This window comes from Onychomys torridus, chromosome 22 (genome assembly GCF_903995425.1).
Source record: "Onychomys torridus chromosome 22, mOncTor1.1, whole genome shotgun sequence".
NCBI classification, from domain to species: Eukaryota; Metazoa; Chordata; class Mammalia; order Rodentia; family Cricetidae; genus Onychomys; species Onychomys torridus.
The window spans coordinates 29,960,146-29,975,666 of NC_050464.1; the positions used below are offsets into that span (position 1 = coordinate 29,960,146).

Below are 15,521 nucleotides of genomic sequence, written 5' to 3' on the forward strand. Positions count from 1 at the left end.
GAGATAAGCGCCACCCAAACAAGCCAGTTTGTTGAGGGTTTTTGCATCCTCTTCTTGGGGCCAGGATCAAATGGATTCCTTTCGCTTCCTAGCAGGATCTCACCTCAGCTTCTTCATCTCCCAAGTGGCGCACGTTTCGTGGGCCTGTAAACTGTGCCCGTTCTGTGACCTTAAATGAGATCATGATCTTCGTGTGCTCAGCACGGCACTTGCACGGGGACTTTCTCTGGGCGATGGTAGATAACAGTTCTCTAACTCTCTCAGTTGACGGCCATGTTCCCCCCTGCCAAGGCCCCTTCCAGCTCTAAACTGGCGTGATGAGTGATTTTGGTGGTTCCCTGCAGCTCGGGTGGCAGCCATGATAAGAGAACGGGGCCATTTTACTTATTGAAATAAAAAAGTGATCTTCCTGAGAGTCCTCACAGGAAATCAACCCAAAGACAGTCCTATTAAATAGACTTGTGCTTGGCATTCTTAACAGAGACTGGTGAGGAGCGGGGAAAATCCTACTTCCTACTATAATTGGTGTATTATGCTGTTTGGATGTCTCTGACCTTGTAGTTTGTTCAGGGACAAAGAAAGAGAAGCATTTTCTTCTTCTTCTTCTGGGCAGGAAAGATTGGGCCTGTGTATCCTGGACAGGCACACTCTACCACTAAGCTGCACCCGGACCCATCCTTAGCATCCTTCCCCAAATCCCTGCTCATAATTTCTTTACCTGGTTTCTTCCTGGGTGGAGGAGCATCTCCTAAGGGCTCATACATGGGCAGCTTTGTCGGTGGAGGGAAGTTTGTAGTGTTGGGAGATCACTTTTTTTTGTATGCCCTTGACTGGATTGTGAAAACTACAGAATGGAAGAGGGTATTCAGCGAAGATGTGTTCAGTAAAGAAAAATTGGCTGGGAGTCTTTCTGTGGTGTCGGTGGGTGTATACATTTCAGAGACTCTTAAAATCCACTCAGTAAAAGTGACATCCTGCTTACTTAGCCCTGACTGCTCTGCTAGAAGCCTCCTGAGTGTTCATTTATAAGGTCTCCACCACACATCCTGCCTTCGTGGCAAGCCCAGGCCATCACATACTCGCCGGTTCCTCCTGTACCCACGGTGGAGGTCCTGGCCTAGATGAGAGTTAACAGTTGGATGCCCACAAGTTGGTCATCTGACTTGGCAGCAGTTTTGAGAAAGCCTCACAGTCAATCCTTCCCATTTTATAGATGGAGCAGCCGCAGGTATGGGTATCCGCAGTGCCATCTTGGATGGCAGTGTGGTGTGTGCGCCCAAACTGTCCGGCTAGGCTATCCTCCGTGGTGGTTCGTGTTTCAGTAATGTTGCCGCCTGTAATAACATTGGTCATCTGGGCTAAAAGTCACGAACTGATCTTTCAGGGGGAGAAGGGGATGTTGACATAAATGCCAGTAGGACTTTCTGTTGGAATGAAGGTCAGTCTGGATTTCTAGCAACGATTTTTCTGCCGCGTTGGACTGTTTCTGGACTTACATGGTAAGACTTCTTCACGGTGGAAGAATCCAGATGCCTACACCCTCCCGGCCAATCTCCTAGGATTGCTGAGCTCTGGGCTGCAGTAACACCTGTAACCTTTCTGAGGTCAGCTCCTGGGCACTTAGAGAGTGGTAGCTTCCCTGGAAGAGGGTGGGGCGCCCACCTCTGGGGCATTCTCTCTGACAGCTCAGAGTTGACGCTGGCTTTCCACCTGGAAAGGCAAACGGAAGAGCAGGGAGGATCAGCGACTCGTGGGTCCAGCGCCCCGGGAACTGGCCATGGCTCTGCTGACTGAGGCCGACAGGCCTGCAGGCTCTGGGGACAGGGGGGAGCCTCCGGGACTGGCTGGCACCAGATCCCCGATCTCCGAGCGCAAGCACATCCTGATGCACGAGACCCGAGAACCCGTGCCTGGCACCGCACACCTAGGGCGGGCCTCCCCGGAGTGGCGGGGAGCGGTGCACCCGGGACTCACGAGACACCCCTACGGACTACACAAAAGACCCCACCCCAGGCCATTTCCTGTAGCAGCGGCGGCGGCGGCGGCGGCGGCGGCGGCGCCCTGCGGAGCCACCTATGTGCTTCCCCGCAGCGCACACGGACCCGGCCGGGCGGGGCGCTGGGCACGCCCCCACGCAGCCCGAGTCCCCCGGCGTCTACGCGCGCCCCGCGGCGGGCCCTCCACGGGCCCGCCCCCGTGTCACCCCAGGCCCGGCTCCCTTTGTGTGCGGGCCGAGCGCCGCGGCCCCGCCATTGGCCCGCCCGCCCGGGGGGCCAGCCCCTTCCTGGCTCGCCTCATGCATATGCATGAGCGCCGGCCCCGCCCCGCCCCCTCCCGCGCGGGCGTGCGAGGCGCGCGGCGGCAGCGGCGGCGGCAGCGGCGGCGGCGGCTGTGGCTGTGGCTCCCTCTCCCTCCTCGCCGCGCGGGAGCCCGAGCGCTAGGCAGGGCGAGCCGAGCCTGCTCCCCGCGGGCGGCGGCGGCGGCGCTCCAGCCATGTCAGCGCGCGCCAGTCTGGGCCCACCATGAGCCATGGCCATGTCCGTGAGCGCCGAGGACGACGACTATGAATCGGAGCCCGACCAGGTCGGCGGCCCGGGGTGGGGCTGAGGGAGGGACCCGCGGCACGACCCGGCGAGCTCCTGCCCTGACGCGCCGAGGCGGCCGCGACGCCGCGCCGGAGGAGAAAGTTTGGTGGCGGCCGCGGCCGGCGGGCCCGGGGCGGCCGCGGGCAGGGGGCGTGTGCGGCGGGACGCGGCGCCGCGGCCGGCCGCCGCGGACAATGTGGGCCTGCGGGCCTGGCCGTCGGGTGGCGCGGGCCGGGGCCCCCCGCGGGTGAGTTGCGGGGCGCGCCGCGCCCTCCTCGGCTCGGCAACCCCGCGCGGCCCACGCGCTTGCGGGGCTCGGCGGGCCCCGGCGGCGCCGGCGCCTCGTCGCCTCCCGCGGGCAAAGTTGCCCCGGGACCGTCGTCCTCCGGGCTTGGAGGACGCCCGCGGGGCCCCGTGGGCCGACGGCCCCGAGCTTTTGTCTGGGCGCCGCGCGCTCGCCCGCCGTGGGCAGCCGAGACAGGAAGGGGTGCGAGCCGCGGCCGGCGCGGGCCATCCGGAACCCGGCGAGAGCTCTCTCGGCCTCGGCGGCCGGGCGGCCGGGAGAACCAGCACCTCTCGGCGCGCGGAGGGAGCAGGAGGGGTGGAGGGAGAGAACCCTGCGTGTAAAACAAAGCTCTGGGTGTGTTGACCGCGGAGATCTGCCCCCAAGGTTCGTGTTTAGCACACCCGGGAAGAAAGTTGAGGGGCCGCTGCTTCTAAGCCCGGCGCCAGCGTGTGAAATAGCGTTTGCAAAAGTCAGCCAGGCCGGCCAGGTAGACGTGTCCACGGAACGAGGACGGGGATGGGTCACCTTATCTATCTATCTATCGTGTGGGCTTTGGACGGCCTGTGTGCATGAGATGCTTGTTCAAATGCTCCTTGCGTTTCCTTAGTGGAATAGAGATGTTCAAGCGAAACTATCGGAACTCGCCCCCCACCCCCCCCCCCCCCCCCCCCAGCACACACACCCTTAGGCGTCACTGAGGAAGTAAAGTTGCAGGGCTCCCCTTGTCGTCTTGTGCGTCTTGTTCTGTAGTTTTATCCAACAGAGGCAGGGTTCATTCGGTGTCGTGGTTTCTTGGTTCTGCTGCACGGTTGTAGGCATGCCCACCCTCCGAGTGTTAAAGAGTCTCCCAAGTTTTTTGGTTGGATGAACCCAGGGACAATTCAGGAGGGTTTGGTTTGGAAGGTCTGTGCCTCAGGTAGCTCTCCCTGCGTGAGAGCGGGCTCTCAAATTCTTGTTACATAGTTCATGCCTCGACTCCTGGTGCAGTTTAGGTCTGCCTAACCCTGCCTAACAGTTTACCGTTACCATGGCAAAAGAACAGCTTCGTATTCAGTAGTGTCCATCTGGACTGAGGTTCCTCTTACCTCTTCCTCCAATTTGATTATATCCTGTGGTCCAACGTCTTTGACAGGGTAAGACTATCATCTCTGAGCTGGTTTTGTTTCGGTTCCCGAGACAGTGTCTGGCTATTAATTATTGCAGTACTCTTTACATAGCTCGGTACTCCAGAGTGGCCTCTTACTTGGCAGCAATTTCCCTGCCTCGGCCTCCCAAGTGCGGAGAGTGCAGGTGTGAGTCACCACACCCAGCCTGTCTCTGGGCTCTAGAGCACATTTCCAGGTACTGCTCTTTCTGAGGGACGCTGCCGTTTGGAAGAGGCCTAGTCTTATAGCCAGATCGATTTTCCTCTTTGCATGGGGTCAGGCTGGGAATAGCACTTCTGGAGCAGTTAGCAAGAGGAATTCTCGCCAGGGTTTCGTTTACACTCTAAAGATTTTCCCTCCATTCGTGTTTACTAGGCAGACAGTATTCTGAGCCTGGGCTTTGAGCAGTGGTTTTCTCCGTCCCTGCAGAGCTGATGGCAGCTCAGGTACTTCGTATTCTGCGGACACTTTAGGCTAGGGCTCAGTGCACTTTGCCTCCCCTACCACTCCATTTTTTCATCAGTTTTCTCCGAGCTGGGATTCTTTGTAGCCTAGAAGAGTAGATTGTTCTAGGGACCCCGAACCATGTAGGACTTGTAAGCTTGCCAGTACCAGGCCACAGCTCTTCTGAGTTCTCCTTCCCTGCACCTAATCCTTCTAGCTGGATGTCTGCGGCACCAAAAGAAAAGACCCTTCATGAGAAGGGTGCTGAAGTCCTGACGTATAGGTATCCTACACATTTGGCCACCTGCAGAATGGAAGAGCACCCCATGGAGGGAGGCCTTGTTGGGGAGCAGTTGTTCCAGTGATGGAATTGGAAAGAGAGCTGCCACAGCCCTTGTCATAGTTCTGGTTAATCCACAAAAACTTCCGCTTGCCCCAGACTCTCATCCAGGCCTGGGCAGTATTGGGCTTTGTTTTTGCTCCTCTGCCCCCCCTTTCCTTTTCCTTTCTTATTTATTTATTTACTTATTTATTTATATTTATTTATTTATTTGAGACAGGGTTTCTCTGTAGCCCTGGCTGTCCTGGAACTGTAAGGCTAGCCTCGAACTCACAGAGATCAGACTGCCTCTGCCTCCTGAGCGCTGGGATTAAAGGTGTGTGCCACCACCACCCAGGCCTATACTAGGCTGACCCACCCACCTGTGGTACTAGGTTAACATCTGTCTGACATCTTTCATCAGCCACCCACGTTTCCCTTAGTGTGACAGCCTATGGACTGTCAGGAAGTGATGGCCAGAGAGCAACTTCAGTTGTGTGCCATGTTGTGTCTCCCATTCAGAATGCATCGGGGAACTCCTCAGATCTGCTTTCCACTCTGAGGAAGTGCCCCTTAAAGAATAGTTGTCAGAACCAGGTGGCTCAAGCCTTTAATCCCAGCACTCAGGGAGGCAGAGCCAGGTGGATCTCTTGTGAGTTTGAGGCCAGCCTGGGCTACCAAGTGAGTTCCAGGAAAGGCGGAAGGCTACACAGAGAAACCCTGTCTCCAAAAAAAAAAAACAAAAACAAAAACAAAAAAAAAAAACGTTCTCTGTTTTTATTCTGTCTTGGACTATTTATTTTAGTCCTGTAAATGGTAATAGTTTTTATTTTCCATCCCAGTGAGAGCAAAACTCTCAGAAATATATGTAGTGATTGTTGTTGTATCACCCATTGTACTGTGTAGGTTGTTTTTGTTCTGTGGTGGTGGTTTGCTTTGGTTTGATTCAAAGGTGGTTGGTTTTTTGTTTGTTTGTTTGCTTGTTTGGTTTGGTTTTGGTTTTTCAAGACAGAGTTTCTCTATAACAGCTCTGGCTGTCCTGGAACTAACTCTGTAGGCCTCACTGGCCTTGCACTCAGAGATTCACCTGCCTCAGCCTCCTGAGTAATGGGATTATGCCAGTAAACCTGCATTTATATGCCTTGACATTCTTGGGTGTGTGTGTATAGAGTTCCAAGGACAGCCTGTGGGAATTGGTCTTTTCCTTCTACCATGTGGGCCCGAGGGGGCAATCCCAGGTAAGGGATCGGGTCACTAGGCTTAGCAAGCACCTTCACTCACTGAACCATCTTGCTAGCCCTTAAATAGTGAATATTTTCAATCTTTTTTGTTTCTCCCTTCCTCCCTCTGCCCTCCCCCTTCATTTTTCTCCTTTCTTTCTTGGCCTCCAACTCCACTGGTAGCCAGGAATGACCTTGGGGTTACTCTGTTCATCTCCCAAATGTTTAAATTATAGGGGTCGGCTACTACACCACACCCAGCTCAATAGTGAAATTGCAGGGCAGGTCCCTGAACCTATCTGAAGATGTATGGGCAAATTTGGCAACTTTGTGGTTGTGTGTATTTTTCTAGAAGAAAAGTCCTCAGGTTCTCCAGAGGTCCCCTCCATTCTTTGGGTGTTCTTTATCCTCTTCCTTCTTACCCCAGTATAAACAAACGGAGAACCTTCCCTGTAGCCTGCAGGTATGATGTGTCCCAAGGCCCACAGCACTGGTCATATCTAACTTTTTTGTGTTTAGCATGTCCATTATGCTTGAGAAATTTAAGGCTAGGCATGGGCTCTTGATATCAGCTTGGCTGTGTTGTGCAGCAGGATACAATATTAGTATGTTTAAAAAAAAAAACCAAAAAAAACACAGGGATAAACAGTCGTGGTATTCTTTGTGGTAGATTGATGGGAAACTTAGACCTGCCCCCTACCCTCAGCTTTGGGGATTAAACTCAGATCCTTGAATTTAGTGGGCAGGTCTCTACTATTGAGATACCCAGTCTTCCCTTTTAAAATTACATTTGTTCTGTGTGTACACATGTGTGTGGACGTACTTGCATGTTTGAGGTCAGAGGGCCACCTGTGGGAGTGGGTTCTCTCTCGGGATCAAACACAGGATATCAGGCATCGTGGCAGGCGTCTTCAGCCACTAAGCTGTCTTGCCCACTTCCTCTATTTTTTTTATCTCATTTTTCTTTATTACTGTTTAATTTTTCTTTTGAGACAGTCTCACTCGGTTTCTCAGGTGTCCTTCGGCTCACTCTGTAGCCCAGACAGGCCTTGAACTTTTGCTCTCCCTACCTCAGCCTCCCAAGTAGATGCGCCCACCAGGCCTGTAAAACTTGTCTTCATTGTGGAAACATTTAGCTACATTTTATTATGTTTTCTCACTTGACTACCTTTCCCCATTACCCCTCTTCTCCCTGTAGCCCTGGCTGTCCTGGAACTCACTCTAGCCCAGGCTGGCCTCAAATTCAGAGATCCGCCTGCCTCTGCCTCCCAAGTGCTGGGATTAAAGGTGTGTGCCACCACTGCCCAGCAGATTTCTTATTTATGTGCATTGGTGTTTTACCTACATGTATGCTTTTATGAGGGTGTCAGGTGCCCTGGAACTGGAGTTACAGACAGTTGTGAACTCCAATGTAGGTGCTGGAAATTGAACGCAGGTCCTGGAAGAGCAGCCGCTGAGCCATCTCTCCACTGTAGAAACTCTTGGCCATTCCTTTCTTGAGACTTGGCTGGCTCTTGATGAGAGCAGCTTTCTGCTGCTTTTCCTGCTGTCCTGGCATTCTTGAAGGGATCAGTCTCACCTGGGTTCACTTAACGAGATGTTGATTCCAATGTGTATCTTTGCTTTGGTTTGCTCCCTAGGTTCTGCAAATTGTTCCCACAACCTCATTGTTTCCTCCACCTCCTAGGCTTCCTTGCTCTGCCTGTTGCTCAAGCTAGCCAGAAATTCATCCTGTCTGCACTCCTATGTTCTACCCTTTACCAGGGTCCTGAATTGTCTGTCCCTTGCTGTCATCACGTGTTGCTTTTGTTCATACCCTCATAATTTTTAGCTGATGGCTGTATTTTGTCTTGCTCACTGCCCGTGAAATCTCTATTCCCCATAGTACTGCCCGAACATAGTCCTGCTGCTCCTGTGTGTGAAGTCCTGTACATACAGGGTGTGTTTCCTTAATGTGGCCTAGGAGGTCCTGCAGAATGGGTTCCTTCTACCTCAGGGCTCTTTTCCAGAAGTTGTGCTGAGCTGTTTGTAGTTCTTGAATGTGTCATGTACTTTCACATCTCTATTTTTTTCTTCTTTCTGCTTAGACTGTCCGATCCCTAAGCCCCCCTCCCCCACTGTCCTGTCTAGTTCTCTTCGCCCTCTATTGCCCATGGAGTCACCACATCTGATGCGGTCTGGGTTGGCCTTTCCAACCTGCCTTTCCCGGACTTTGAGGCAGCTCTTCTGAGTTTGCATACCAGAGTCCAGGCTTTAGAGTCGCTACCTCGACTCATGGCTTAGTGTTCTCGTTTATCAGCAATGTGACACTGGGCAGTTACTTAACTTCACTGTCTGCAGTTTGCATATTTGTAAATGGACATCATAATTCCTGCCTCATAAGCCATTGATAGAGCTATATTAAAAAGTGACTAGCACTTCAGAGATAGCTTGTAGTATCATCATGTTACATTTATGTGGTTTCTGTATTTCTCCTTCCAGACTGTAATGTCTTTACGAGTAGGCTACACAGCTTACTCATCTTCGTAGTCCTAGAATTTAGCGTTGAATCTGGTTCATAATTTACAGCCAGAAAACACTTGGGTGGGTGGATGAGTGGGTGAATATGTGAATGAGGGGTTACTGAATGAATCCCCAGTGTACATGGCAGACTCTTGATGCTAGCAATGCTGAGCATCTTGTCCTTGTTTGTTGGCCTTTGGGTGTCTTATTTTTTTTTAAGAGATAGCTATTAAAAATCCTTTGTCCATTTAAAGAAAGTTTTTTTTTTTTTTTAATGTGTGTTTTGCCTGCACGTGTCTGTTCACCATATGCATGCAATGCCCATAGAGGCCAGAAGAGGGCATCAGATCCCCTGGAACAGAGTTACAGGTGGTTAAGTCAATTGTGGGTACAGAGAATTGAACCAGTGCCCTTAACCACTGAGCCATCTCTCCAGTTCTCCTTTTGCCCAATTTGAAGTTAACATTTTTGTCTTTTTATCATTGAGTTGTTAAGAGTTCTTTATCCTGGGACCTGGAGATGGCTCAGAGGTTAAGAGCACTGACTGCTCTTTCAGAGGTCCTGAGTTCAGTTCCCAGCACCCACATGGTGGCTCATAACCATCTGTAATGATGCCCTCTTCTGGCCTGCAGGGACATATGCAGCCAGAATACTGTATACATATAAATAAATAAAAATAATAAATTAAATTTAAAAATTCTTTATTCCTCTATCCTAGCCCTTTACTGCTTAGATGATATGCAGGTATTTTTTAGAGGTGTTTTTTTTTTTTTTTTTTTTTTTTTTGTTGTTGTTGTTTTTTTTTTTTAGCTGAGGATCGAACCCGGGGCCTTGCACACTTGTCATTCTGTTAACTCTTGCCTAGGGTTCTGATCCGTTTGGGGGCTTGTCTTTTATATGTAGTGTGAGGTAGGGTCCTGTCTTCATTCTTTTGTATGTGGATTTCCACTTTTCTCTAGAGTTTGAGGCCTGCCAGGGCTGCATAGTGAGACATTTCTTTTTAAGGGAGATGCTTTTGAATTGGTCCTGAGGAAAGAACCCTTTAAAGTGTGTGTGTGTGTGTGTGTGTGTGTGTGTGTGTGTGTGTGTGTGTTGGTTTTTCAAGACAGGGTTTCTCTGTGTAGCTTTGTGTCTTTCCTGGAACTCACTTGGTAGACCAGGCTGGCCTCGAACTCACAGAGATCCACCTGGCTCTGCCTCCTGAGTGCTGGGATTAAAGGCGTGCGCCACCACTGCCTGACTTTTTTTTTTTTTTTTTAATCTTTGTTTGTTTGGTTTGGTTTGGTTTGGTTTTGGTTTTTAGAGACAGTCTTTTTCTGTGTAACAGCCCTGGCTGTCCTGGAACTCGTTCTGTAGACCAGGCTGGCCTCGAACTCAGAGTCTCTGCCTCCTTTGTCTCTGCCTCCTGAGTGCTGGGATTAAAGGTGTGCGCCACCACGCCTGGCCTAGTTGGTTTCCGTTTAACGTGCCAGCTGGTAACCATAGCCAAGGCTTTTCCTCTAACTAGACTTACAGAGAGGACAGGAATCAAGATCCTGGGAACCAGTTTCTCTGAAGATGTTCTCTGCCATTTACTCTGTCATTTTCCAGGATGTCTCTGCTAGTTAGGAAGTATGCTTTTAGATGCAAGTCTGCTTTGAAAAGTAAAGGAAGGTAAGCCTCTCTGGCCTAGCTGGCCTTTGGCATCCAATGTAACATAACTTTGGACTGAATTTCTTTAGTTTTTCACGGAAGAGACCAGTCTGTGGAATTTCCTCTACCAAGGGCCCAAGATAAGCTCTCCTCCTTGGTTTTTCCCTTGGAGATGGATTGTGTGCTACCCTTCTCTGTACCTAACCTGGAGCTCCCGAAAAAGATTCACGTCACTGCCACATTTGTAAGAGTTTGATGTGTGTGAGCTGTGAGGACACTGGCCCCTGGCAGAAGCCGCAAAAGGCATAGTGTGCTGTGAGGAGGAGACACCCTCTGGGCTCTGCTTTTTAAGCAGTTCTGTTGTTGCTGTTTGGGCAGTTGCTGAGTTCTTAGAACTCAGGTCCATAGTCTCAAATTCACAAGGCTCTGGACACTGACTGTTATGATGTACTTACTTGATAGCAGACCTAACTTGGCTTGACATACACAGTATAAAGGCTATTGTGTCCCACTAAAGATGTGAGCATGATAGAACTAACCGGTCTTATGTGTGTTTGGGGGAAGCCCAGACTCATTGTAAGGACAAAGAGGGTCTCTGCTACTTGAAGGAAAAGTGATTAGTGGGTGGGTACCCCCTCTATACTAGAGCCCTGCTCATCCTTGTTACTCCCATTACAGGGGAGGTGAGGGTGCATGGGCCAGAAACCCTGCAAAAGTAAATTGGGGTTCAGAGCAGATAGAGTAGGAGTATTACAGTCCTACTCTCAGCACCTGTGCCTGGAGAGGCCTGATAACTTCCTTGAATGTTAGAGGCTGCTAGGAAAGCGTGTTTGAGAAAAGTTAGTGACTGATGATGTGGTTGTGTTCATGGAGAAAGGTAGACTCCTTTTCTTCCTAATATGGATAGGTGTCCTTGAAAGCCCCTGAGGTCAGGGGAATTGTGTGTGATGGGAAGGGGTCCCTGGAAGCTAGCAAGCTCTTCAGGCCTGTGGGATAGATGTCTCTTATGTAGAGTCAAGTATGACAGACTACAGAAGTTTACTGAGGACAAGCAGGTGCCTGAAGAGTGACTTTAAACATTAGGTGGCAGCTCGGCTAATGGGTTTCAATATGAGCAGTGCCCTCCCTAGCAGAGGACTACACTTGTGCCAGTAAACTCAAGCTACAAAGGGTGCTCTAGACCAGCCGTCCTCAACCTTCCTAATGCTGTGGCCACCCTTTAATACAATGCCTCCTGCTGTGACCCCCAACCTATCATAAAAGTACTTTGTTGCTACTTCATAACTGTAATTTTCCTACTGTTATGAGTCGTACTGTAAAGATCTGTTTTCCGATGGCCTTAGGTGACCCCGTGAAAGGTTTGTTTGGCCCCAGGTTAGAACCACTGCTTTAGACAGTGCGGTCTTCCATGCTGTCCTTCCTGTCTCAGCCTTGGTGGACAGTGGCCCCCACTAGTTACCTTGGCAGGGCCACCATGCACCTTGGGTTTCCAGGAGGCTCTGGGGCTGGGGACTAAGGCAAAGAACTATAGCTGTTGAGCACTGCTTTATTTCTATTTGATCTGTTTTTTCCAAGTCATAAGGAAGAATACACTTGAAGCCCAGCTAGGGAGGGTTTCTGAAGTCAGAGAGCCCTCTTCAGGGTACTGCTCAATTCTCCCTGGGTATCTGGGTGGCAAGGAATCTATCTGACGGCCATACAGCGTTGTGTGAGATCCCTGTGATGTCAGCTCTTTGTGCCTTGTCTCAGAGGACAACCAGCTTGAGACAAACACTCTCATGAGTGCTGGGCCACTGAGCTTCCCCCCAAAGGTGTGTGAACTGGTCCCATTGCAATGTGTTTCTCAGCCAAGTTTGGAGAAGAGAAGGCTGGTGTTCTGGTACAGGTATCAGAAGCAGACAGTGGCCTGGTGTGCCCCCTTTCCCAGGAAATGTCGCTGAACTCTGGGCAGGAGGTCAGGGCAGTTGTGAGCACAGCCAGGGAGCATCCAGTAGTCGTTAAGTTACCTAAAGCCGTGCTGGCAGAGGGCTTCAACTACAGGCCTTTACTCCCAGAAGTCTGAGACCAAGCTTGCTTCAGAGGTTCAAGTTGAGGAACCTTCCTTGTCTGGCTTCTGATCTTGGTCTGTAGTCTGGTACTTCGTGCCTTCCAGAAGGATGCCAGTCAGCTGGTGCTCTCCCGTGTCTTTCGTATTTGTTCCCTGTGCATGTCTGCCTGTATCCAAGTTTCCCTTCAAAAGTTTACCCGCCGTACAGTTGGAGCTCATCTGACTTGAACCTAGTTGCCCTGAATCCCACCTCAATATGGTCACTTTCTGTGGTGTTAAGGTTGCCAACTGATCTGTGGTGTTAAGGTTGCCAACTGAGGCTTCTCTTGCTTGAGTGTTCAGCTCAACCTGACACCCTCTCCTAGGTGCTTGACTACCCCGGAGCCTCCCATCTCATTTGTTCTGTCTATTCTCCACCAGAACCGGGTGGTGGGCCGGCCTAAGGGCAAGCTGGGCCCAGCCTCAGCAGTGAAGTTGGCCGCCAACCGAACAACAGCAGGAGCTCGCCGGCGCCGGACGCGATGCCGCAAGTGCGAGGCCTGCCTGCGGACCGAGTGTGGAGAGTGCCACTTCTGCAAGGACATGAAGAAGTTTGGGGGCCCCGGACGCATGAAGCAGAGCTGCATCATGCGGCAGTGCATCGCGGTGAGTGCACAGGAGGCATGGGTAGGGCTCTTCCCTGCAGGCTCTGGGCCTCCCTGCTTCCAGCTTGCTGCTCTGTCCTGCCCGAGAGGAGCTCCTTGTGCGATGAGGGGGTTCAGGTGATGCTCTTTTCAGCCACCCTGGTTGTACTGGGGTAGGGTAGCCTTGCCATGTGTTAGGCTCCAATTTGTCATCTGGTGGTCCATAACTCTTCCCTTCTTGAAATGGCTGAGTACTTTGAAGTCCCTCTTATTAAAGAGGTCAGGGCAGCCTGTCTTGACTGTGACCCTGTTGCCAACATTAATGGTCCAGTTCATATGATTGTGGGCCCTTCCTTCCTGTCCTTTCTTCATAGATAGAAGTTTGGGTGGAAGGTCAGTTTTGTTTTAGACAAGGAAGATGATACATGGCATAGGGGAGCTGGGCCAATAGAGAGCTTGGCCAGCCCCTCAGACACCTCACACTTCTTTGTGAGGGTTCAATTTTAGTTCCTTCCTCTGCACACTCTGACTTGGCCTTCCCTGAGGCCCTGCTCCCTGGGCCCAGTGGTCTTCCTCCTGCCCCACTGAAAAGCTGGCTTAGCTGGGGTAACCAGATTGCTCCACCCTGGTGAACTGGTCCATAAGTCCAACACGGTATTGGGTGAGTGAGCTTTTTCTCTGAGTGCTGCCGCCTGCCCCGCTTGGGCACCTTCCCTTTCTCCCTGTGCGCACACTGTCTTATTGTTTGTCACTTGTGGTTAAAAAAACATACACAACCTAAACTTTGCCAACTTAGCTGTTTTTAAGGATATGGCACACCAGTGCTAATTTTGTGCACGTCTGTGCTGCTGATCTAGAGGGCATTTCCGTCTTCCAAACCAAAACTCCAGCCATTTTCCAACTCCTAGAAACCACAACAACAGCATTTTCAGTTTCTTTTTGTTTGTTTGTTTTGTTTGTTTTTCAAGACAGGTTTCTCTGTAGCTTGGGAGCCTGTCCTGGACTCGCTCTGTAGACCAGGCTGGCCTCGAACTCAGAGATCCACCTGCCTCTGCCTCCCGAGTGCTGGGATTACAGGCGTGTGCCACCACGGCCCGGCTCAGTTTCTAAGAGTTTAACCACTGTAGATAGCGTGTGTGTGTGTGTGTGTGTGTGTGTGTGTGTGTGTGTGTGTGAGAGAGAGAGAGAGAGAGAGAGAGAGAGAGAGAGAAGTTGGTTAGTGTCATGAGTATATTTTACATAGCATAATATGCTCAAAGATACAGTTGTCATGCGTGACAGAATTGTTTTCATTTAAAATGTTGTGTGTATGTTCGTTTATTGTGCCATGGTGTGGCTTTGTAGCCCTGCTGGCATCAAACTCAAGACAATCCTCCTGCATCAGCCACATGCTGGGGTGATAGGTGTGTGCCACCACACCTGGCTCAGAAATTTGTTAATGCTGAGTAATATTAGATATATAATGTTACATTAAATGTACATCATACCTTTTTTAGTTTTTCTTCTGAGTGTAGGTATTTGAGTGGTTTCTACCTCATACCTCCTGTGAGTAACGCTGCAGTGAACAGGAACGCCTTTTTGAGATCTGGCCTCTGTGGGCAGAAGTGGAACTGTTGGATCATAATTCTGTTTTTAGTTGTTGAGTGATTTCCATAGGGGTGAGATAATTTCACGTTTCCATTTCTCTGTATCTTTGGCCACATTATTTTCTTGCCCTAATGATGGTTGATGTGGAACACCTCTCCATGTACGTTAGCCGTTTTCACTACTTCCACGTTCTTCGCCCATCTTTAAGTTGGATTTTTTTGGTCTTTTGTTTTGATGAGTTGTAGAAATTCTTTATATATTCTGCATATTATCCCTCAAAATCAAGTGCAAATGTTTTTGTTTTTTGGTGGTTTTATTTATTTTTTTTTAAGATTTATTTACTTTGTTTTAGATGTATGACTGTTTTGCCAGCATGTGTACACAGCATATGCATGTGTTGTAGGCGTGTTTTGCCTACGTGTATATCTGTGCACCACTGTGTATGCCTGATGCCCACAGAGGCCACAAAAAGTTATCAGGTCCCCTGAGACTGGAGTTTCAGGTAGTTGTCAGCCACCAAATAAATACGTGCTGGGAGTTGAACCTACATCATGACTTTAATTATTCTTAGCACTCATGAGTCAGGCAAATCTCTGTGAGTTCAAGGCCAGTTTGATCTACATAGAGTTACAGACCAGCCAGAGCTATATAGAGAGCTGTCTTTTTTAGAAAAGTAAAAAAAAAAAAAAAAGCCTTTATGAAAGAGGAGGGTTGTGGGATGAGGAGACATCGGCTACCTTGGTATTCGGGGAAAATAGAGACAGCTGGCTGAGATCCAAGGAAAACTTGTGTTCCAGGATTATCCGAAGCAGCAAAGGCTGGTTTTTGGAGGACAAGAAAAGGCAGAGAGGACACTGATGAGGTGAACCAGGTCAGAGAAACTGCACAGGAAATTGTCAGTCTGGGAGTGGGTCAGGGCACATAAAACAAGGAGCTCAGCCATGGCTTCAAGAGGATGGGGCAGGCTTGCTGGGAACAGCCCGGAGAAGCAAGGGGAGATCTGAGGATGGAGACTGATCCCAAGGCACCAGACGTGAAGCTCCTCAGACCCTGGCATGGAGGTGGGCTTGGGCAGCAAGGGGAGTGTCTGTGAGAAGCCACCTGGAGACAGGGGGCCCAAGGATGAGGACT

General features: G+C 50.5%; 1 protein-coding gene across 15 annotated transcripts in view; it reads left to right on the forward strand.

Annotated features, from left to right (window-relative positions):
• The window catches only part of Kdm2b (lysine demethylase 2B), a 119,575-nt gene that overhangs the window by 88,914 nt on the left and 15,140 nt on the right, over window positions 1-15,521 (forward strand). For 12 of the 15 annotated variants that reach the window (XM_036171483.1, XM_036171482.1, XM_036171475.1 and 9 more), the window contains one exon: window positions 12,601-12,825. In XM_036171483.1, coding sequence (XP_036027376.1) covers window positions 12,601-12,825 — 225 coding nt within the window. Of the gene's footprint in view, window positions 1-2,382; window positions 2,584-12,600; window positions 12,826-15,521 lie in introns of those variants that run through there. The other 3 variants (XM_036171488.1, XM_036171489.1, XM_036171490.1) reach the window with 1 other exon arrangement.